The sequence below is a fragment of the Pteropus medius genome, unplaced genomic scaffold, assembly GCF_902729225.1.
Source record: "Pteropus medius unplaced genomic scaffold, Ma_sr-lr_union100, whole genome shotgun sequence".
NCBI classification, from domain to species: Eukaryota; Metazoa; Chordata; class Mammalia; order Chiroptera; family Pteropodidae; genus Pteropus; species Pteropus medius.
In genome coordinates this window covers 8,170,363-8,195,045 of record NW_024355008.1, presented here as the reverse complement: position 1 = coordinate 8,195,045, position 24,683 = coordinate 8,170,363, and the positions used below count along the sequence as shown (strand labels likewise).

The following is a 24,683-nucleotide window of genomic DNA, read 5'->3' as shown; positions in this document are numbered from 1 at the left end:
TTATGTAGTTTTTCACACCTTTTATCTAAAAATGTATTTTACAATTAATGGAACATCAGATGACAGATTTGCCCATCAGAGGGCGACTTTATATTTGCTGAAACTTCAGTACATCTTGGTTTCTTAATAAAAATGTCAAGAATCTTGATTTTGTAGGGGATTCATATAAAGAAAAATAGAAAAATTCTACCCTAATAGGAAGTTTCTAAGATGTGACCCATCTTAGGGGGAAAAATATTTTCTGTTAGACAGGACTAAGTTTAGATTCCGTCTTCCTGCCATCTAGTACTTAAGTGCTTTAAGGCAAGTTTTTCATCCTTTGCAAGACTGTCAGATGGGAATAGCAATACTGCTTTCCTCATAGGAATCTAAGAAGATAATGCATATGAAGCACATAATACAAGGCCTGACACATGACAATTGCATTGGAAATGCTGGTTCTATGACTGTCTCTAGGTAGTAGCAAGAGAGCACATAATTGAAGGCACAAGACCTGGGAGGAAAAGGACGAAAACTACTTTAAATGAAATTTATAGCACTTCAGCAGTATGTAAGCTAAGAATTATGAAGGGCTTTTAATAAAGACAGTGCTATATCTGAGGAGGCTGAACATATGTCTACCTTTGTATTTATCTCTCTGTCACGCATAATTTTTCAATCTGAAAGAAAAGGCTTAACTGGTTATTTAAGAAGATAATCCACTTTTTCCTTTAAATTTATTGACTTGTACACAGTTTTGGCTCTTCCAGTGTGGTTCTGAGCACTGTTTACTTGCCTTTGAGTTTCTCTTTAGAGCTCAGGTCCCAGAACTTGACACTGATTCAGGCTGCAAAATTTCTAACAGGCTGCTTTAGATGCACATCAGAATGTGCTGCTTTCATGATCTTGAAACCTGCAGCTGTGCTGTGACCTAGGCAGAACTTGACCCTTACACAGAAAACAAAACTCACCCGTGCAGGTGGGGTGGCTTCTTGTGGTTCATTCACAGATCTCTCTGGTCGGGCTTTCATTTGTTCATAGCAATTTTCATCCACTGGTTCTTGGGAGTCAAAAAGATCATGATTCACAATGGAAAAAGAAAAATACATGACTTGAACAGCGTTTAGCTACAAATGTGAAATCTCCAAGGATCATTTGACTAGTCTTTTTCATGGCAATGCAAAGAGGTAAGAAAGCACTAAGTGTTCCCTGCATATCAGATAGTGGGGAAGTCTCACAGCATTAACCTTAAGACAGAGGGATAAAGACTAGATAATATTTATTTTTTTATATCACTGCAAGACATGATAACTTCAATTTAAACTATTATTTAGATGTTGTAGAGATCCCATGAGTTAAAGGGTTGCTTGTGTTTACTTCTATTTAAGTTCGATTGCAAACGGTGCATGGTAACATAAAGCACAGTGCACATACATTGATGATTACAATTTGGGAATTTTTTTCTATGAGTAAGAAGTTTTACTCAGAAGCATTTTGAACCCTGCATCCTATTGTTAAAGAAAAGAATTTGGATTATAATTTTTGTCCCATAAATCAGTGATAGGACAGTTTGGCCAGGTTGTTCTAAGGATCTGAAACTATATTATGCTGGCCTTAATTACTTGCAGTTTGTGTGCAACATCCAACAGCCAACAGACCTGCACTCATTTCATCCTGTGGGGATGAATCATTCATACCTTTCTTCCCCATGTAGGTCTAATTAAAAAGGAGAGGAAAGACAGTTAATGACTGATAAGGATGGCCAATAACCTGGCAGAAATGTGGATTGCACCAATTTGCCTCCATAGAAAAAAAGATAAATCTACTATAAAGTACCTCATAATTATCTGACCCTTTCCAAAAAGCAATACAAAAGAAAGGGTCCATAGAGTGACGTGTCTCAAAGCATCAGCCATAGAAAACATGCATCAGAATCACCTGGGAGGTTTGTTATATAACAGATTCCTAGGCCTTATCCTGGACTTACTAAATCAGAAGTCATGGGAGTGACTCCTGCACTCACTTAAATATGAAAATTATAGAAATAGTGAGCTTCCGGCCACCAGAACACATAAGAAATTAAGTCCTCAGGTATTATTGTTGGGCACCGTGATAATGCAAGGTGAAACAGGAGGGAAACTTAATTTTAATAGTTTATTCCTGAAAAAACAGTTTCTGATTCTTTAAAGTACAGAGATCAGAGGATGACTTACAGTGGAGAAAAGACAAAAATTAAACAAATTCTTGGATCCTATAAAACTCTCACATCTCTAACTTTAGGATTAGAAGAATTCCACACTGTTTTAATATATAAAGATTCAGATTAATTTAGTCTATTCCTAGAAATCTTGTGTTTGAGACTCAGAGATCGACAGGAGTCAACCCTCAATTCTTCTGTCATGAATTAAGAGGAATGCTTGTCGGACAAGGGATTAAATGTTAGCATTACCCTCATGTCTTCTCTCATCAGAGCTCTGGGATCAGATCACAGTTGTCTGTTTTGAAGAATTTGGGGTGTTTTATTTTTGGGTGTTTGGGATATTTCAAGTAATAAGAGATGCTGGGAATTGAAGAGACCTGTTATATAAGAACAAAAATGTCCAACCCACTCAGTGATAATTTAGCTCTTCTCTTTCCCCATTTGCCATCAATTTAGCCCTAGGTTCTCTACTTACAAAGAACGAGTTTAAAAAGGGAAACCAGAAAATGTGTTTCGTGTTCCAGATATTTCACTATAGATTTGCTTTTATATAAAGCACATAAAACACTGTTTCCTTGGGCCATTTTCTGTTCAAGAAATAGCTTTATTTCATAGAATTGTGAGTGTGTCAAAATTCATGGTAATAGAACCTTCCTGTATTCCCATTACTATACAGTAAAATAAAGAGATTGTAGAAAACAGGATATTAATTTACACTGAATGTTGCAATATAATTTACAACATGCGGCTTTGGTAATATATGCTAAAGAATATGCTAATCATACCTAAATTTATGATTATCATTTGGGATATTTAAATATTATTGTGACAAAAAATAGGCCACCTTAAATTCTTGTGGAATTAAGTAAGGGATATTTATTTATAGGTAAATAATTTCTGGAAAAATAAAACTTACCTGGGACCAGATTATCTAAATTGCCGTAAATTGGTGTGTCTTCAACATAATACTCATCCTCCCTATAATAATGAAAAATAATTTGCTTTATTAGAATTCATTTTACAATTAATTTTTAACTAATTTCAATATTTAGTGAATTACTGTTTTGTTTTGTTTTTTTTTCAGCCTTGGCCAACCAAGGTGGATATGTTTATGTCTGAGTGAGTGAATGCAAGTGTATCATCATGTCTGCATGCATGCATGTATATAAGTTTGAAAAGTTGTTTTTTGGTCATCCTTTCAAGGGAATAATGATACAAAGTACTTACTGTTAGTCAGAGGCTAATTAAAGTGCATTTTATATATTTATTCATTTAATTCTTACAATAATTTGACCAGATAGACGCTCTAGCATCCCTATTTTAAAGGCAAGGAATCTGAGGCACAGAGAAGTCAGATATTTGCTGAAAGTCACAATAGTAGTAAGTTGCAGAGCTGGGATTAGAATCTAGGTTATCTGTGCTCTTAACTGTACATTGTATTACCAGTTTATTTGCCCAGAATATCCCCTAAAACTATGTGAGCTAAGTAAATATTCATTGACAGGGATGTTAAAAATAAAAGGCCAAAGAAGTATTGAAGACTCAGATTGGCAGATGCAATAAAATGATTGATCACCTATCACTTCCAGATGCTGAGTTGTTTTACAGATACATCAAAGAACGAGAGAAATTCTGCCGAAATACTATTATTATTCCCCACTTTACAGATGAGAAGCCTGAGGTTTCTAGAGATTAACATAGTTTTCCTAACTTTATCAGTAATATCAGCAATAACTACCAATCATGAAAGTTTTTCTTATGCCAGTGCTCATTCAAGCTTCAGATTGAATTTTGTGTTTATACTTCCTGTGTGTATAGGAATTTGCAGCTCCTAGCGGTAAATTGTCCAAAGACACACAGACAGGAACTGGCAGTGCTAGGACTGTAATGCAACCCTGGTCTTAAAGCCCTGAATGCCATTTGCTCTCGATGTTTTATTAAGTTTCCTCACAGACCCATCTGAGTAATCCTGTTAGGATTACTGCAGACATCTCACTATTGTCTCCAAACAGTAAAGATAGCCCTGGTGACCAGCTTTCACAAAAGCAAGTCTGAGAACAGAGAAACATATCAGGCACTGAGAGTGGCATTTCATAAAATAGTAGCAACTGCTTTAACTTTGCGATTACATATCACTGAGAGCTGGAAGGAACTGCATCAAAAGAAAAAAGAACTCTTATCTCAAAGCATGACACTATATTATTCTCCATGCTTCTGAAAGAAGACACAATATATGTAAATAATAAGTATCTGTCCCTAAAAAAATTGTGGCTCAAATGATACCTGTATTAAATGGTTTCTAAAGTCCAGATGCTGACATGTATTTCCCTTATCTTATAACAAAGGAACTTATCCATGACCTTTCTTTTCATAGGTAATTCAATACATCTTAATATTGGGATACTGAGGGGTCTCTGTTCATGGTTTTTCTCTGGCTATGCAGAGGATTTAATAGCAAAAGTGAAGAATTTTTAATAAGATAATCCATTCATTTTCCTAGCCCACATAGATAGCAGATATGACCTGCAAATGATAAATCATGTCCAAAAAATGAACATCATTTCATTCTTTATGAATGAAAATAAGATGTGATTTATAATGCAGTGCCCTGTGTCTACAGACAGGTCTCAAATGATTAATCATCTCAAATAAACCATTATTCAGGGGTAGTTGCCTAACCAATAAATTAATATATATATATATTACTTATCAATGCCAAATAGCTCCAGCATATTGCAAATATCTAACAAAATTCAAGCATAAATGCTTGGCAGTATTTTATGTAGAAGATTAATTACTATTAAAAATAAACTAATAAATAAGCCCATATCCCAGAGGCCAGTGCATCTCTGAGTTTAGGGACAGATCAGATTCCCCGTTGGTCTGAACATGTCTGAAATGGTCCTCTAACCAATAAATATTCAAAGACACTGCAAAATTTAAAATAATATTTTCTTTTACTAGGGTCCAATTTTTCTATTTTCATATATATATATTTTATCGCTTCCATTTTTTAAGATTTTTATTTATATTTTATTATTATTTTATTGTGAAGTTATTTTTAGAAAAATGCCTTAATACTTTATTATCTAAGTAGATTAAATAATTCAATTCAGTTTATGAAAAAAGCATTACTTCTGCCAGGGTGACTTTGGATATAAATTCTCTGAGTTTCAATTTCCTTATTTATAAATCAAGGATATTAAATCTATTTAATGCCTATTTTTTTTAAACTCCCAAATTCTATGATATAAATGTAAGGTTCCAATATCCAAATAAAGATGAAAGATATTTCACAAAACTAAGTAAAGCTATTTTGAAGGACTGAAAAGTTGTCAGATTGAGGAAAGAACAAGTTTAGGGGCCTATAAGAAGTTGGTTCTGGTGTTGACTTGCTTAATAGATATTTCTTTGAAAAGGCAGATATATGTCTGGGCTTTCAGAGCAATAACATCTAACACGAAATTTTTATGCTCTTGATCTGTGTTCAGATTCCCTTCTAATATGCCCACTCTTTGTAGAGTCTATTAAACACAGACTTTGGAGCACTTAAAAAGAAGGACCTTTTGCCAAAGTGCGGAGGAAAGAAGACTGGAAAGATCTGTCAGAATAAAGAAGTCTAAAGAGATGGGGAAAGAATCCCAGACCTATGACAGAGAGTAACAAAAGGGCAACTGAAAATAAGATTTTGGGAACTTATATGCACTTCTCAGGGATTCCAAAACTTCTTGCAGTCACACAGGGTTGGAGCTCGGGTTATGGTTTATTCGCACATTAAGACAAAGAAACAGAATGCTGGCAACTTGGAGATACTTTGGTTACAAGTGTGACAGTGATCACAGTGAGGGCCTCAACTGCATATCTACTCGGAAATCTGAGATGTCAAGGAAGGCTACCCAGGAGTTCTGTGCCATAAGGATCCTCAACTCTGAGAACAAGCAGAGTACAATGTAGACTAAAGATCTGCTCCAGGGTGTTAGGAAAGTTTATTTAGCAAAGAGGGGAAGTTATAGGGGATCCCCAGCCTGCAAGCTCCAGAAATTCAATAAATTATCTTAAGGTAGAAGAATAGCTAAGATGAGATGTGTTTTGTGATAAAAGCACTTTTCAACGCCACTTAGTTGCAGACCAGAAAAAAACCGCTGGGAATTTTTCCTAAGTGTTTGAAAGAGATTCTGAAACTGATGGGTCATGATAAAATTAAAGAAATTGTCAACCTGAATTGCTTTTCTAAATTTGAGGCTGAATATACCTTAAATGGGTAGAAATTTTCACCCAATAAGGCAGTATCTTTTTTATTGAATACACTTTGTAAGGAAAGTATTATATTACTATTTGTATTTTTCAGATGAAGTTTAACAATGCTCATTTTCTTGAGACTATAAATCTAGTAATTATGAGTTTGATTAAAATCCAAAATTGTATGGATCTCAAATTCATGCTATTCACACTAAATCATCTGTCTAACACACACCAGAAGACAAGAATTGTATAAAATTGTGTTTTAAAGGAAAAATAAAGTGACACAAGGAACAACACCAAGAAGTGTGTGTCTGACTTTCTGTTAAATATGGATGCTACACTGTCCTTAAAGCTTGTTTCTGACTTACTAGTACTGGAAGGACAGGGAGTTGAGGAAGCAGAAAGAGAAGATCAGAGGAGCACATTTCTTCCCCTCCCCCGCCCCCTACCCCGCCAGCATAGCTTCCCACCTAAACCAATGTTGAGTAGGGGCAGGGAGAGGGTTTAATGGGGAACCCTAGTCTCAAACCATCTAAGAACTGAAGAAACATAGTAATTCTAGCTGGACTTAAGAAAAGTTCTTATTTCCACTTTCTGTTTTAATGTTTAAATATTAATAGTTGGACATAGTTTAATGTTTGTTTTTCCTGGGGCCTCCATGCCCTCCTACAAAGGTGACTTCAACTCCCAAACTGTATAATAAAATAGACAAGCTGTGAAGTACATACATAAATGTGTTAATTAACATGCCAACCACTTTTTATAGATAAAATCTGCATTGTATATTCAAATTTTGTCTAGATGGGGATTTATTATAATAGATTATTAAATCTTTAAAGGAAGGATCTGAATCTTTCCATCTTTTTACCTCTATTTTCTAATACAGTTCTTAATTTCCTGAATGAATATTTATTGAATGAATGACTATTATAAAAGAACCAGCTTCTTTTCTGTACTTGGCCTACAGTTAAGAGCCTGCTTGCTTTGAAATGGGTATTTTACCAATTTTCTCTTCTGACTTTTACCAACCTCATCCAAAAACTACCATCCCAGTCTTTAGCAGAATGATCAAATCACAAGATTTTCTGTCATATTCCTTTCAAATGACAAGTATCAAATCAGTCATCAGATTAACTTCTACATGGTAATGTAGGATTTTGTCACATTGTTTATTGTAACCAAATCATCAAATTACTCTTGATTTGAGCTAATGATGTGAAAATTATCATTTTATAAAATCCAATATTAAGAGTAGTTCTAAAAATAAAGACTTTTTTTGTGTGTGGCTTTGCCTGCAGCCCAGATCCTGAATTTGCCAGAGGCATTTCCCCATGGAAAAGAAAAAAGAGAAAGACCTTCTAGAGGCCAACAAAAGCTTATAATCTTATCCCACCCAGTGAGGAAGTTCTGTGTTTTTTAAAGACCTTGCAGTCTTTCAGTCTACTGTTTCCTAGAGTCCTCTAGGAAATTCTCTATATTTAGAGTCTTTTTTTTTTTTTTTTATCCCTAAAGAGAACTCTACAATCTAATGACACATTTGGGTCAAAATGTACTGTCTAAGAAAATGAAACTTCTTTACTATGACTTATACCATGAATCTTGTTTTTTTAAAAAAGAACCACACTATATAATTCTTCTGCAACTCACTCAGTAAGTATTAAAGAGAATAAGTTATATTTATAACCACACATTATTTTAGTGTTGATTTATCTTATTTCCCTAGTGATTGTCATGACCCTTAAAAACAGCACACCACGAAGCATCTTTGCCTTATGTATGTGTGTAAACATATCTTAAACTTTATTAGGTATTGCCTGAGTTCTTAAGGGTCACAAATTCTATACACAATTAGACTGTATTCTTACAATCTGATCTGAATCTCATTCCATCCTTCACCTAGCACTCTCATTGACTCAGGATGAGTACATGACTAAGGCAGATAATAATGCTATAGTTTTTAATTTTCACATGAGAGTAAAAGTAATCAAAACTCACTTCTCATTTTATTTTTACCCAAATATTATGTCCCTGAGCCAAATCTAAAACAATATAGCATTTGTTACTTTCCCTTATTACTTGAGAATCACAATACATAACTTATTTTCCACGTACCTGAGAATGTAGTCATCGTGGTATCTGTATATTTTATCTGAAAGATATTCAAAACAGACAAATTAATAGAAATTTTGTCATACATTTGTTAAATCTTCTAAAGAGTCTTATGAGGGAGGCTTAGCCTCAATGTCCGTTAACACCTTCAATAAAGCTACTCGGCCACCATAGCTTGAACTAGAGATAAAGATTTCTAATTTGGGCCAATCGTATTCCATATTCTTTCTTGATAACTTGGGATGGAAACACAATGCAGCTTGGAAGTGATGTAGAACTCGAATGTGTAGCCATTTTATGAAGGAACCAAGCTAAGAATGCTGACCTCTGTCTCTGACTTCCAGTCCATTGTGAGGCATGGTTGTACTTTCTGCTATTGGATTCCATGAAGGACTTCTTCTGCCTTCTCCTGACAAATTTCAATCTTTGCCCTTCCTGATTTGAATAGGCTTTGCTTCTGTGCCCTCCCTCCCCCATCCCCTAAATCCCTAGAAGACACTATCTATTTATCTATTATCTATTTTTAATGTGTCTGTTTATATTTCTTAGCATGTGAACAACAACATAAAAATGATGTTCAGGAAGTTGCTCTGGTCATGATTCCATTTCATCCACATGGTACAAATAGAAGTAAGGAGAGATGAGGACTCTAGGGAGAGCTGGAAAAAGTTGGGAACACTGTCTCTAAATTTAATCAAAACAGTAGAATGTCTTTTAAAAGAAATAACATGCTGATCTATAGTAAGAAGACTGACCAGAGATCTGATGTAGGATTGTAAAACCATGAAAAACTTGTGTACCAAATCTCAAAGTAACCTATTGTTGAATCGTGAAGGTGGTGGTTCAAAGACAAATAAAAGAAAATATTTTTACTTCAAATTAAATGTATGTATTCAAAATTGGAAAAATAAATTCATTTTTTTAGTAAAAGCAATAGATTTATAATGAATTATTAAGAGAAATTCAGAATATGATTTAAATAATTATGATCAACATTATGAAAGACTGTATATTGTCTGTTTATCAATATATTTTCTTTGATGTTGAACTGGATGGATGTATATAGTGTGATGTTTATTATATTTTGATTGTATATTATTTAACCTGGCATTAAATAAAAGCCAAAACCTTGCAAAAGTTATTTCTATAAAATGAAGCCCAGTATTATCTAAGTCTCTGACGATGACTCAGACATAATGGTAACCAAACAGTGATCTTTCAGCTCTAACATATGAAAAATAGTGTGCAAGTATTTTGTAAGGAACAGCAAAAACCTTTCCAAATAATTGAATAAATCACCAAACAGCTGCAAAGATTATTTTTAGGTAGATTTCTATGAGACAAAGTTAAGTTATTCTCCAGAGAGGTCATTAATTGTTAGAAAAACATTATTGAAACAAGTTTTTAAAGTCATTACATTGGAGGATGAACTGGACATGTCACCTGTCAATGTGTTTGGAATAATTCTGAGAAGGACCAAAAGGGGGAAGTTTTTGCAGACCATACACATCAAGCAGTTATGGAACTAAAAACGATTATATAATTCACTGCTGATATATCCAAAATACTCTTCTTCTAGCCCACAGGAAATGCCCTACCAAGAGCTGCATATGAAAGTTGCAGTTATTTTCAACTATCTTCAGATTACATATGAGTACGAATGCACATGGATATTGGGGGAAGCCTGGAGAAGTCTACTATTGCACATAGCCACAAATTAATAGAAACCCAGCAAAATCAGAAAGCTTGAGAAACATAAACAATATCAATGAGCATAAGAATAAAAAGTAGTTAATATAGACCAGAAAATTGTAAACTAAAAAATAGAAAGTATATGTTGATTTCTTTTTATGTGACAGAAATATTTATACTTAGGTCATTAATTGTTCTTCATATTTGCCTAGAATGAAAGTGCATGTACAAGAATTTTGTCAAACCATAGCCTGAGGTATCATAGAACAAATTCAGAGTGAGAAATCAGAAGACATTGTATTAGGTAACAGCTGTTCAATGCACTTGCCATGTGACAACATGAAAATCACTTTAGAATCTGATTCTGTTTATCCATAATGTAAGGATAATAATGCCTGTATTGTGCAAGTAGATATGGAAGATAAATGAAATAATTTCTGTAAAAACATTTTAGAAAATGACAGTTGATTTTCGATATTATACATTCTAAATCCATATATATAACAAGTCACAATTTCATTGTGCTGATTTGATTTGGAAAGTTCTTTCATAAATAGATTCGTTGAGAGCAAGCTGATATAATTAAGATACTATTTTAAAGGTAAAAAGATTTAGAAGTAAAGCTTGATTTGGAATGAAATAACCGAATCTCACTTTTAGCAAGAGAATGATCACCAACTGAGTGTTAAATTGAAAGTAAAAATAAAAAATAAAGAATTTGAAAACAAAAGTAAGGAGTGACATTACTTAAATAGAATAAGAAAAAAAAGGTATGGAGTAAAAATATTTTCACAAACAGATTAATAGTTTTAAAAGATAGTGTGGATTTTCCAGTTGGAGGTGCTTGGAGTATGAATGTTTCTGCCTGGAAAGTATACTAATGTAATGAGTAAAAGGATAGCTCTATAGAAAGGAAATGTAATTGGATGTATTATCACCAAAGAAAAGCAAAAAAAGTTTTAGACCAAAAATCTTTGTGGGAAAAAGGAAGTAGAAACAATTAGACAAGGGATACTATATAATAACGTGATGATTGAGTGGGAGGAAAGAGGAATAAAACAATGTGAAGAAGAAAATAAGTAACAGGTAAAAAGTATTATATGGCAAGATCAACTATATTGAAGAATTATCCTGAAAGGAAACTAAAAGAAAAGTTCGAGGATACCACCACACTCCGTGCTACTCCTACACTTTAAATGTGTAATATGGAGATGGACTCTCAGTACTTGTGTGGTTTTAGTTTTACAATACTTACTATAAGAAGTGTGATAGAATATGACCTCCTATTCTTAATATATAGGATATGACCTTACTAAGAGGAATAATAGTTAAAAACGTTTAGAGGCTACAACTAAAGAGAAAGATCAGCAAACTCAAGCTCCTGAAAAAAGTTTGCTCTGCCGTGAGAGCTTATAAGTCTATTTAAAAATAAATGGAATGATTTAAAAGCTACCTAGTTATTTCAATGATACTCAGCAAAACAAAAAGCAGTTTTTATTTTGCCGTAAAGGAGTTACATTTGCAAGATTCTGTGCAAGAAGAGCTGAGATTTCATAATCCTCTATGATTCAGATACAAACACTTGTGGTCAGGTTCAAGGTTGAGAGGGTGTGAGCAAACATTTGCTTTTGTGTTTTCTCCTTTATAATATTAACCCTTCCAGGCCCAATGCATAACAACAAGAAACAATAGCAGGTGGCTGAAACTCCATAATAAAAAAAAAAAAAATTGATACATTTTTAATGTGAAAATGTGAAAAAATGTACCGTCATATTCTAGTGAATAGGAGATAAACTGATAAGACTTTGATGTACGAAAGTCTTATGATGTATGAAAACCATATACTTGTTTTTCCTTCTCAAAACAGAGAAGAAAGGCTGGATAAAGATTTTTTTTTTTTTTAAATGAGGAAAAAGCTAATGCAATCGTATCAGAAAAAATAAATAAATATAATCCTCCTAGAGAACATATTTGGACAACAATTCACATAAAAATGAAAGATTTATTTCCTGGGGAAGGAAGAACTCCATTTCAAAGCTTCTACCTAGCACGGCTACAAAAAACATCAAGGAGAGGCTTATCATGTCTATCTGATTGAATGTGTAGATATTGTATTGTTGCTGGGATAGAGATTGTCTTTTGTATGCTATTTAATATACCAACAAAACTTACTCACTGACTATTTGCCAAGGTGGAGTCATATCTTGCAAGTTTCTTAGCCACAAAGAATAAAGATGCAAAAATAAAAAGTTACGCGAGACCAGGCATTGCATTCTCAGACCAAATGGCAAAAACGCTAGCTAATATGATTGGAATCTCTTCTAGTCTGTCTGTCTAGGAAAAATAAAGCAGGGAGTAATTTTCAAGAAGACTGGAAAGGAGTCGGTTTGCAAAACTAATCCCAAACCACCCAGAATCTCTGGTTGAGAAAGATAGTGCTATTCGCTCATGTGTGATAGAAAGGAAGGCAGTTATTACTAATACTTGGGCATAGATGTTGGGAGAAGTTGCAGTGGTTGGGAAAGAACTGCAGAAATAAAAAGAGAAGGTGGGTTTGGATTTAAAGAGGATTTTATGAATTTGACCTCAAAGGCAAGGAAAGTAAAAGCAAAAAATAAATGAATGGGACTATATTGAACTAAAAAGTGTCTGCAGAGCAAAAGAAGCGGTCAACAAAATAAAGAGACAACCATCTGAATGGGAAAATATATTTGCAAGCAACATCTCCAATAAGTGCCTAATATCCAAAATATACAAGGAACTCATACAACTCAACAAAAAACAAACAAACAATCCAATCAAAAAATGGGCAGAGGAGCTGAACAGACACTTCTCCCTAGAGGACATAAATTGGCCAACAAGCATATGAAAAGGAGCTCAACATCGCTAGCTATTAGGGAAATGAAAATCAAAACCACAATGAGATACCATCTCACACCTATTAGAATAGCTGTTATCAACAGGACTAGTAATAACAAATGTTGTAGAGGATACGGAGAAAAAAGAACCCTCATACACTGCTGGTGGGACTGCAAATTTGTACAGACAAATGGAAAACAGTATGGAGGTTCCTCACAAAACTAATAATTGATCTACCATATGATCCAGCAATCCCTTACTGAGTATTTACCCCAAAGACTTGAAAACTCATATCCGAAAAGATAGTTGCACACAGATGTTCATAGCAGCATTATTCATGGTGGCCAGGACATAGAAACAACCAAAGTGTCCTACGATAGATGACTGGATAAAGAAGCTGTGGTACATATATACAATGGAATATTATTCAGCCACAAGAAGGGATGAAATACTGCCATTTGTGACAAAATGAATGGACCTCGAGATAATCATGCTAAGTGAAATAAGCCAGACCGAAACAGTTGAAAATCACATGATATCACTTATATGTGGGATATAAACCTAAAGGCAACAAACGAACAGGAAAAACAAACAGAGATTCATGGACATGGACAATAGACTAGGAGGAGGAAGGTAGATGGAGTCAAAGGGGTCAAATATGTGGTAACAGAAAGAAATCTAACTATGGGAGGTGAACACACACTGCAACATATATATACCTTACTGCCAAGTTGTACATCCGAAACTTACTGGATTTCATTAACCAATGTCACCATAAAAAACATAAATAAATAAATAAATAAATAGATAAATAAATAAATAAATGCACATATGATTTTAAAAAAAAGTTGATACAACTGATAAGTGGCAGACAAGCCTGAATCTTAACCTGGGTTGGTGTATTGGAGTGTGGTAAGGGGGTCAAATATGTGATGATAGAAAGAAATCTAACTATGGGAGGGGAACACACAATGCAATATATATATATGCCTTAGTGTTAAATTGTACACCTGAAACTTACTGGATTTCATTAACCAATGTCACCCCCCTCAAAAAAAATTAAAAAAAAAAAAAAGAGGACGTGGGATGAGAACAAAAGGCATTCTATTGGCATCAACAAACCTTGCTCCAAGGCTAATCTCAGTTTTGCATGCTAATAAAGTACAAGACACAGCGCTGTGTGCTCCACCTAAAGAGGACTCATTACTACTCGAATAAAATAATTTGCAATAGACTAATATTTAGAACCAATTCCATGAAAGCTCACAGAAATCTCTACAATGAGCCTGTATGTGACTTAAATGAACATAACAGTTATTGCTAAAACTCAGATGATTGTATGGATGTGTTAAATAATATAGAGATGGGGGCAGGAAGTGAGATAGGAGCTAGAGAGGGCCTAGAGAGTACAGGGACGGTGGGAGCGGCGGAGAAGCTAGTAAACTAACATTTACTGAAATGACATTACAATTAAATCGGATAACATGTAGCCACAGCAAGTCTTTAAAAATGTGTTTGTAGAATGAAAAAAAAGAAGCACCAGGGCCACCAAGAATGGTGACATGGGCTGTACCCTGTCCAGGAACAACCTACTAAGTCCCTAGCACTGTGCTGAGGTGCAGTAGTCCCCCTTATCCGCGGTTTTGCTTTCCGTGATTTCAGTTACCCACAATCAACTGTGGTTCAGTAATATTAAATAGAAAATTACAGAAACAAACAATTTATAAGTTTTAAATTGCACTCTATTCTAAGTAGCGTGATGAAATCTTGAGCTGTCCTGCTATGTCCCACCTGGGATGTGAATCATCTTTGTTCAATACATCCACACTGTATACAATCCCCACCCCCTTGGTTAGTCACTTAGCAGCCATCTCGGTTATCAGATCCTCTGTCGTGGTATCACAGTGCTTATATTCAAGTAACCCTTATTTTATTGTTCTTGTCCTATTTTATTATTAGTTTTTGTTGTTAATCTTTTACTATACCTAATATATAAATTAAAGTTGATCATAGGTGTGGATGTATAGGAAAAAAATATAGTATCTATAAGGTTTGATCCTATCCATAGTTTCAGGTATTTACTGAGGGTCTTGGCATGCATTCCCTATGGATAAGGAGGAATACTGTTTCTATATAATTCTCACAAGAACCCTAAAGTCTTGATGATATTTTTCACATTTTGTAGGTAAGGAAACTGAAAAATCAGAACTAATACTCCTTGTATAAGATCTCCCAGGTATATATTGAAAGCATAGTTCTAATTCAATGTCAAGTTGGCTTCTAAAGTCATGATGTTAAAAACAAATGAGGGAACTGAAGTTGATTTTCAAAAATACATCAATAAATGCAATTTATTTTTTCCTATTTTTTTTAAATGTTATTTCCAATTATACTACTTTTAGGCAAGGAGTCATTTCTGACATGCCTGAGGCAGTAAGGGTTAATACAATTGAAAGAAGAAAAACAAACAAAAAAATCTATCTTTAAGAAAATTTAAAGCTTGCTTATTTTAGTTAGGCTACTATCTTTTAACAATGATCAACTACCCATTATGAGCAAACAAGTCCCCAAAGGAGTTTATATGGTGGCAAAATGGTATGTAATGGGTACATAAACTCCAAAGCACGAACTACCAAAATGACAGCTGGAAAACCTATACACATCTCCAAAGGATTACCACCGGAATCAATGGAAGAGTTGAGTACTAGTTCAGATGCTTATTCTTGTGCTGGATTGTACCTTCAGTTATTCACCTGTATGGCTCTTAATTCACCTTTTCTATTTTAGGTGAAAATATTATCTGCATTCATAAAATATTTTAATAAAAATTTTAAATATATTTACTTTAAGCTATTGTATCAAGAAAAGTGCTAGTCTTAATTTATTTTTCTATAAAGAAAGGAAGTTTTTTTTAGAAGATGTTGATGGGTCATTTGTGCATCTGACATAAACTTTGAAAAATATTTGATTTTAAAAGTATTTACTGAAATCATTGCTAATGAAAAAGTGTTGCTTGCCTGCAATTTCGTCTTAGGTGTAGAAATGATCTAATAGAGATTCTAAAAGTGTGTTGAATTTTGGCTGAGGACATTTGGTCAACAATGCAAAAGCAACATCTGCTGGTTGAAATCATTTTGGTCAGAGAATTAGAGAAACTGAACACTCATCTTCGATTTTGCTGTTAATAGATGTGTCTTCTCCTTCATATTTTACATTAGTATCATCAAATTTAAGAAGACACTCCTAAGAGAATCAAGTTCCCTTCTGATTCCTACTGAGCCTACTGCACTGATGGACACTGAGAAGCTTGAATAGGCTTGAGTGGAACCTTAAAGAGCTAGTCTTCGATTTTCTCATCACGCATCACAGAGAACCTTTATGGCTGCTCCAGAATAGACTAGTTTCATAGGTTATTCAATTGGTGGAGGTTAAATACATTTTACTAGGATAATCCCTTCCTACTTTTCACCTTAAGGCAGAGATGAAATAGATTGGGAGTCTGTTTACATTGCTAATATGATTGCATTCCTTTTTTTAATTAACTAATTATTTATTTATTTATTTTTATTTTTTATTTTTTAAAAAAATAAGATTTACTGAAAGTACATTTTAGAAGGAGAGCCACGCTAAGGAAGGTTGCAGCTTTGTGGAATTAAGGAGGTGACAAGACAAGACAAGATAGTACACTCCAAAGGGAGAGGCAGGTTTCTAGCCAGGAGAGCTGTAACCTGCATTCTTAAATTAAGAGAGTCTTTAGGGTGAAAAAACATAGCAAACAGATTTTCTACAGATAAGAATATCCAGCTGGATAACATTTTATAAAATTGTCTTCTTCTGTAGATTTTCCAGTGACTCAGTCTCCTCCATTCAAGCAGGTGCCATATGGTTATTTCTCAAAATGTCTTACCTTGTCGCTTTTTTTCCACATAGTGGGAAATATTGAAGATCAGGGATAGAGCCAAAGCTAAAACCAAGAAGGCTAGAATTGCCCAGACGTAAAACTGGCATTCAGAGTTTCCTGCAAACAAAAGCACACATACTCTTAATATATAGTAGCTGCTTACCTATTTGTTTTGAACTAGGTATTCTCACAATTAAAACCACTGTATTTATTCACAACGAAGGACAAATCTTTTGCAAGAAATTGATTAACATTGAAAGCCAAAGGCTTCTTAACAGATTTTAGATGGGTATTGGTGAAGTCCCTGCATTCAGCACGAGCAAAGGAAGCAATTTTCCACATTCTTAGTGTTAATGACATGGAAGGCAGTTTTAGTCTAGCTACTAAAATTTGACAACTGCTGGCTATCCAAAATCAAGGCTATCCAAATTATCCAGGATCATAATTTGCTGTGATTTTCCCTTTTCTTTAATCCTCAGACTATAATCAAACTTGCTTTCATTATTTACTGAAAATCACTTTTTCTTTCTATTAATCCAAGTAGTATAGGATACTGTGCATTGGAATAAAACAATTCCGGAATCATAGTAACTCAGTTTTGTTAAGACTGGCCATAAGGAGCTTTTCTCATACTATTTAGAGCCCCATGAATGGATAGTGGAGAGTTGATTATGTTTCTTGTTCTCTGTGAAGTCCTCTTTTTTCATTCCTGAGCCATAAAGGGGGTTTTGTGGATATTATTGCCTATCAGTTGCTCATGATTTTTATGGCAGTCTTTATACCTATATGTGAGACTACTATGATAATTAGCTTGATTTTATATATGTAATATATTTATTAATGTATAATGTGTTATAAATAATAATATCATACATAATATATAAGTTAAATAATTTATTTTATATAAAATAATTTATTTTATATATAATATACAAATATTTGAATACAATATATACTAGCCTAATTATTATAATTAGCTTATGCAATGCATATTATAATATACATATTATATATACATACATATATAATTAAGCTAATTATCTTAGTAGACATATACTCATGTGAATGCTGACTCCAAGAAAGTAAATTGTGATTCTACAATACTGTATATTTATGTATTCAATCAGTATCATTATTAATTTCTGATTACTGTTATTAAATTAATGATTTCTATTATTAAAGGCTTTTCTTTTTGTGTATGTCACTGAATGACCCATATTCTAGGTATAGTTCTAAGTCCTTCCACATTTTAAAGCAATTTGAGGGCATACACTATATTTTCTACTGAAGCATATCACAACAATCATTTCAAGTTATTCAGTCAGCCAAATGTAGACTCTACAGTCACTGTATTTGGCGACATTTAAATAAATGAACTTTAAGTGCTACAAAGAAGCCAGACATATTATACGCATCATCCATGTTCAATGTTAAAGAACAGTAAACTTAAATAAACAAAAACAAAAAGATAAGAATCAACCACAATCCTATTATGAAGAGACAATCACTGTGAACACCTTGGTTAATATACTTCCAGTTATTATTCTGTGTAGAAATTGTTACAGACGGAGACATAGGATTCCATTAAATTGCCTACACTGTTATCTATGTTCCCCTCAATAACTAGGGGTGCTTCTTTTCCCATAAACAAAATGTGCTTCCATTTCTTTTAGCTGCCTTATATTCCATTGCATATGTTTTCCATAGTTTATTAAAATCCTTTATTGTAAGATATTTAAGTTGTTTTAATTTTTAGTTATATAAGCAATGTTGTGATGACTATCTTTAGCTAAAACTATATACCATCTTAATTTTTTTTAGGTAAAATATCTTGCAGATGAATTGCTGGATTGAAGGATACACACATTTTAAAGGATCTTGGTATCTTTTTTTTTTCTCTTTTTTTCTTTTTTTTTAACACCTACAGCACCTGGTCTTCCTAGGTGATTTCCCATCCAAGTATTAACCAGGCCCAACCCTGCTTAGCTTCTGAGATCAGATGGGATCGGGCATGTTCAGGGTGGCATGGCCATAGATAGATATTGGTATCTTGATGCCAAGGTTTTAAAACATAATATTAAGCAGACCCTTCTCAGGTCAGTCTGGCCTCTTTCCTGTTAGTTTGATTGACCTTGACATTATATTTATGGCTCTTTCACTTAATCCACATTACATCAACTCTACCACTCATGATCTAGCTATCCTTCCACACATTGTTCCCATATATTCCCTTACTCTGTGATTACTGAAGAAAGTTGTCTTGTTGTCTTCTTTCTGGTGCATGTGACATAGTCTTTTAAGAAAAGGTGTCTGTTCCTATTTCTGTCCTGACTACAGAGGACATCACACTCTTTTTTCCTTACCATGAACTATTTCCCAAAATGTTACTTTAGGTTTTCTTCCTTTTTTAGAATTTATCTGCTATACCCACCCAGTAGTACACCATGCTCCAATCATTCTGAAGCACTTGTAATTTTTAGTAGATATCATACTTACCATTTCTTTTCTTTTTGTTTCTATATATTTGCCCCTTTGCCTGAAATGCCTTTCCCCTTACCCATCTGACGAATTCCTAGACATCCTTCAAGACTGTCTTCTCTTTGAAACATTCATTCAATGTACCTGTCTCCCCAGCAAGTGACATCTTATATCTCACTCTATATTTCAACAAATATTGACATAATCATTTATATATATAAATCTCTCCCCAACAGACTGTCAGCTTCCCAAAGGACAAAAAGAACATTATATTTATATTTGTTCCATGCCTCATTTCATCATTGTACCTATTGTTATGGGGATTGAATGAATTAAGACTTGTAATAAGATTTATAGAATGATGTCTCTCACTAATAAAAAGCTCAATACATATTAGCCATTCTTATTCTTCTTATTATTATTATCTTCCTACTACTAAGACTCCTAACATTATTTCTGCAACCTATTTAGCACAAAGTAGGTGCTCACTAAACATGTGTTAACTGACTAAATAAATAAAAAATGAGTGAAGAGAATAATGGAATGACCAGGGCCAACAAAAATGTTCCGATCAAGTGTAAGGTCTAGAAATACCCACAACTCAGGAAAAACAGTTTGAAGATTCTATTACATTTGTCTCTCGTAGTAGTGAGAAAGGACCTACGTTCCATGAGCTGAGAAATAGATCTTGTGAGAGAAGGGTAACTCATTAGGCCACTGTGATTTTGGTGAAAGTACTCATCAACAACATTCTAATTCTCTCTGCCCCAAAACTATATATACATACATATTTATTTTTCAATTATAGTTGCCATACAATATTATATTAGTTTCAGGTGTATAACATAGTGATTAGATATTTATATAACTTATGAAGTGATCACCCCAATAAAGCTAGTCCATACATAGTTATTACAATAATATTAACTATACTCCTCATGTTTTTCTTTACATCCCCATGACTATTTTGTAACTATCAATTTGTACTTCTTAATCCCTTCCCCTCTGAATCAATATAACTTACCCAAAAACACATTTCACAGCTCATTTATTACTATAGATGACCAGAAAGTTGGTTAACATTAAGCATTTAATTGATGTATTAATAGTTTACCTTTGGCCAAATTGAGTGACTTGTAACTTTGCTTTAGAAATAGTCAAATCTAGATAGAACTACTGCATCAAATTGCTATGATATATTCTTTGAGACCTTGATCATTCACAGACACACATGCTGAAAGGATGCAAAACTGATTTTAGAAGGAAATTTTGACCCTGCCTATAGGTTCTCCCTGGATCTATCCCCGAATAGAGGCAGAATGGGCTTCAATGACTGGGACATGTCTTAGTTATGTTCCTAAGATTTCTTAAGAGAATATTAAACTTGCTTCCATTTCAGCTGTTGATCTATCCTAACAGAAAACTGAATTTCAAGTTGTAGTTGGAAAATTAAAATTAAAATTCTTTTTTGCTCTTTTTGTTCTCTTCTATTTTCTATCTTCATTATCAGGGCTAAATCAATCTCATTTTAAGAAAAAAAAAATCCAACCGTATATAACTTGCCATTGAATTAATTAATTATAGTGATGCTATGGAGTAGAAGATATTGTTTAATATATTATTTTGATCTCAAGTATAAGAAGCTAGGGATCTCCTCAAGAACTGGCACATTTTTAGCCTTATAATCCATGTGAATATTGTCATTGGTCATCTGTCTATATTTGTGCATTATTTGACACACAATCTAACTTAAATCTCTAGAATTATATGATACTCATTTTTGTGAACTAATAGTATCCCTTGGTCCTTATTTTCCCTTTATTTTGATTTGTTTGGTTATCTTTTATATCGTTCTGTATATTTCTAATACTTCTCTTTCTGAGGGAGGGGTAAAAAATTAAGTAAATACATAGAAAATAATAACATCTCTAGAATTTATCATTCTTGAGAGAACTAATAAAATTATACTCCTTCCTATTTAATATTTTTTCCTTTTCATTTATAACAGTATCTAGTATTTAGTATATACTCAATAAATAGTTGTGGTTTGGATAAATAAAATATAGCACAGTATTCGAAAGCATACTTTAATACAGTACGTAGAAAGCCCTATCTCATTTTTAAAATACACTGATTTTTAGCTATAAATTATCCTATCACTTGCACAAAATTATGTTTCAGTTAGAAGTTTCTCTTTCGTCTTTTTAATTAAAGGAAGCATTGCAAATTTGTAGTAGTCTTTTAATTGCTAAAAGAAGATAGTTTTCCTCTCAGCTACAAAGAAACAGCTAAATCAAAATCACAAGCCTACATTTTATGTAAAGCTTTAAGGAAAGACCTAATACTTGTCATGAAATATGTCAGCAACACTAAGACAAAAACTTGGACCACACTGTACGTTCCTCTAGGGCTGGCTGTCGTCATTTACTGTAACAGTAAATTCACTTCACATAACCTTTTAAAACACAGGGTAAATTCTAATATGTGATGTTGGTTTAGTATGGTCTCTAGTTTTCCTCTGATGTTAGAAGTATTTCATGACTTTCCTGATATCATTCATAACCTTTGATTGACAACAATAAACATCCCCACTTTGAAAAATAAAATGCACACAGATGAGATTATTGAGTATATAAATGGTGAAGATTTTCAGCTTGAATGGCAGATCTGTATAAATGTTCACACACACACACACACACACACACACACACACACACTTTACACCTTCCTCACATAGTTATTTTCCATATGCAATATTAATATCACCAGATCCATGTGGGTATCTATTCAGTAGATAAAGTGCTTCTTGTAACATTGAATGCACAAAGTACTCAAAAGTTCTTGCCCAGAAAATGCAATCTTTAGTATTATTATTCATTAACTGTAGTTATTTTCATTTGTATAGCTTTCATCAATTTAAAAAGAACTCCCACACAATTTGAATTTAGCTATTTACACTGTTAAAAAGCCAAAGGCTTTAAGAAGTTATTAGTGAGGTAAAGACAGCTAGGAAAATCACAATTCAACCTTTTCTATCTAGTTTTCAACTGCCAAGGGCTAATAGTAGTAGGTTTAATTATAAGACCTCTGACTCCCTTAAAGCCAACAGTATTTGGCAGGCATTGTATTTAAAATTCACAATTATATGTACTCTGGAAGGAAACCCAGCAAAGCAAATGCTATGTCTTTCTGCTGGCAGGTTTGATTCTTACAGAAGTCTGACTTAAATAATTTACAATAGAAAAGCAATAAATATAATGCTTTAATTCTTTCTCCTTCGAGGAGTCTGTAATTGAGACAAGTGTATGAGTTTATAGTATAAAGGATATGGCTTTTCTTGATGGTTTCTCTTCCTTGGCTTATAAACTCTGTCAGAGCAGTGACTACCTCTCTTTTGCATTCCATGAATGTGTATATTTATTTTAGGCAACCCAAAAAATTCAAAGAAAAAATTCTGGTATATCAATCTCCATGGATTCTACTCATGACTTACTCTCACTGTGGTGAGAGTTTGGTGCCGAACTAGGCACATTCTTGACTTTTGGAATGTAGCACGTTGCTGCTGTCCACACAGCTCTCCCACAACTATCCATTCTATTACACCATCCCTAGAACGCACTCGAGTCACAGGCATACTGCAAGTGATTCTCGTACCCAGTCCCAGGCTTTCAAGTAAATAAGATATTGTTTTAATGCAAAATTTGAATCTGTCAATCTTAAATGGGTGTCTATTATAAATAGTGCATTATTTGAGAAATGAATGGTGTATGTCTGGGAGGGGCCGAGATGAGGAGAGGGACAACAACAATATGGTTCACCGGAATATCTGTTTCAAACACTGTGGAGAGAGAGAATGAGTGTCACTAGCTGTGTGACTTTGAGCAAATCACTGAAACTCACTTAAGCCACTTATAAAATTGGAGTTCAGATACCCATTTGTGTGACATCTAGGTTCTCTTTTTCTAGTACATCATGATTGCTCTTAATTAATATTTATTAAATTTAATTGAGGAAAGCGTATATTTGGGAGTGAGGTGCAAGGTATGTCATGATAGTATGTTATGATTCCTCCATTACTAGACTCCATGTCACTTTTACAATTAAACTTTAATTGGAAGTGGTAAACTTCAGAAATCCTATTGGGATTGAAGTGATATCCAAATTTCTGCTGTAGATGAATCTCTTTTCATCTGTATTTAGCTACTTCGTTATATATATTATTGTTTCCTATTGGAGAAACATCTTGGTAAAACCCTCTGAAGATGGCATGAGTATGTAGAAATTTTCATCCAACAAAATATTTTAACCACTATATTTCTTTAATGTCTTAGGAAGTCTTGTTAATTTTTTTCTCTTTTTAATTCAGGAATGCTGAGAAAACTAAATAAAATAAAAAATGTCTAAAAAAGTAATCAATAATATTTATTATTAACTGACAATTTGTGGACATTTATTTCTGAGCTATGACCATTAAGTGACAATCTTTCCTGGACTGACTTTCCTTAAAATCACAGCCAAACATCATCTAAGTTAAATAATGAAACATTGTTTCTAATCTATCTTTAATTTAAAGAACATGTGAGTTTAAGAGATGATTCATAAATTAGTCTTACCTACCTACTTTCTAAAAAAAAAAAAAAAAGAAGGCTTTCATTGTTCTCAAAAAGGTGACTGAGGTTCAAGGGAAAACAAAGAAAAGACAATGAAAATTCTTTTTTAGAAAAACAGCATGTAACTATTGAGAATCATTGGTTAAAAAAAAATTAATGGTAGCCAAATGAATTGTTTTCACCACTTGATTCAGTTAATATTAATTTTACATAAATGCAGAAACATAATAGAAATTATAATACCAGCACATTTATTGACGTAGTGACTATAAGTCATGTAAGTAGGAGAAAAGGAAAGATTTGAGTTTTCCTTTTCACATATTGCTTTAAATAACTAGGACAAATTTCACTTTTTTGTTTTATTCACATATTTTCTTTCTTACTTTACCCATCTAAAGGTAAAACATATTATCATCTTATTTCACATTAAGTTTTTTTTTTTTTTTTAAGACTTGTGGAGCTTTCATGGCAAATACATTTTTATTACTTCTGTGGAATTGCAAAAGGTCTTAATTGTCAATGGCAGAAATCCTGTATTACAGCTGGAGGGAAAATCTAAACTATAAAATGCTATAGAGGAAATTTTACCATATTCCGTATAAAATTAGAATTA

General features: G+C 33.4%; 1 protein-coding gene, 1 long non-coding RNA gene and 1 pseudogene across 3 annotated transcripts in view; 1 reads left to right on the top strand and 2 right to left on the bottom strand.

Moving 5' to 3' along the window:
• LOC120598089 (uncharacterized) overlaps positions 1-24,683 on the top strand; it is a 59,805-nt gene that overhangs the window by 12,790 nt on the left and 22,332 nt on the right. The window lies entirely within an intron of this gene.
• TRAT1 (T cell receptor associated transmembrane adaptor 1) overlaps positions 1-24,683 on the bottom strand; it is a 30,580-nt gene that overhangs the window by 4,218 nt on the left and 1,679 nt on the right. The window contains exons 2-5 of the mRNA XM_039856844.1: positions 16,989-17,099; positions 8,534-8,570; positions 3,096-3,157; positions 951-1,039 (exon numbers count right to left, since the gene is read on the bottom strand). Coding sequence (XP_039712778.1) covers positions 951-1,039; positions 3,096-3,157; positions 8,534-8,570; positions 16,989-17,099 — 299 coding nt within the window. The remainder of the gene's footprint in view (positions 1-950; positions 1,040-3,095; positions 3,158-8,533; positions 8,571-16,988; positions 17,100-24,683) is intronic.
• LOC120598244 (uncharacterized) lies at positions 18,901-19,019 on the bottom strand (annotated as a pseudogene).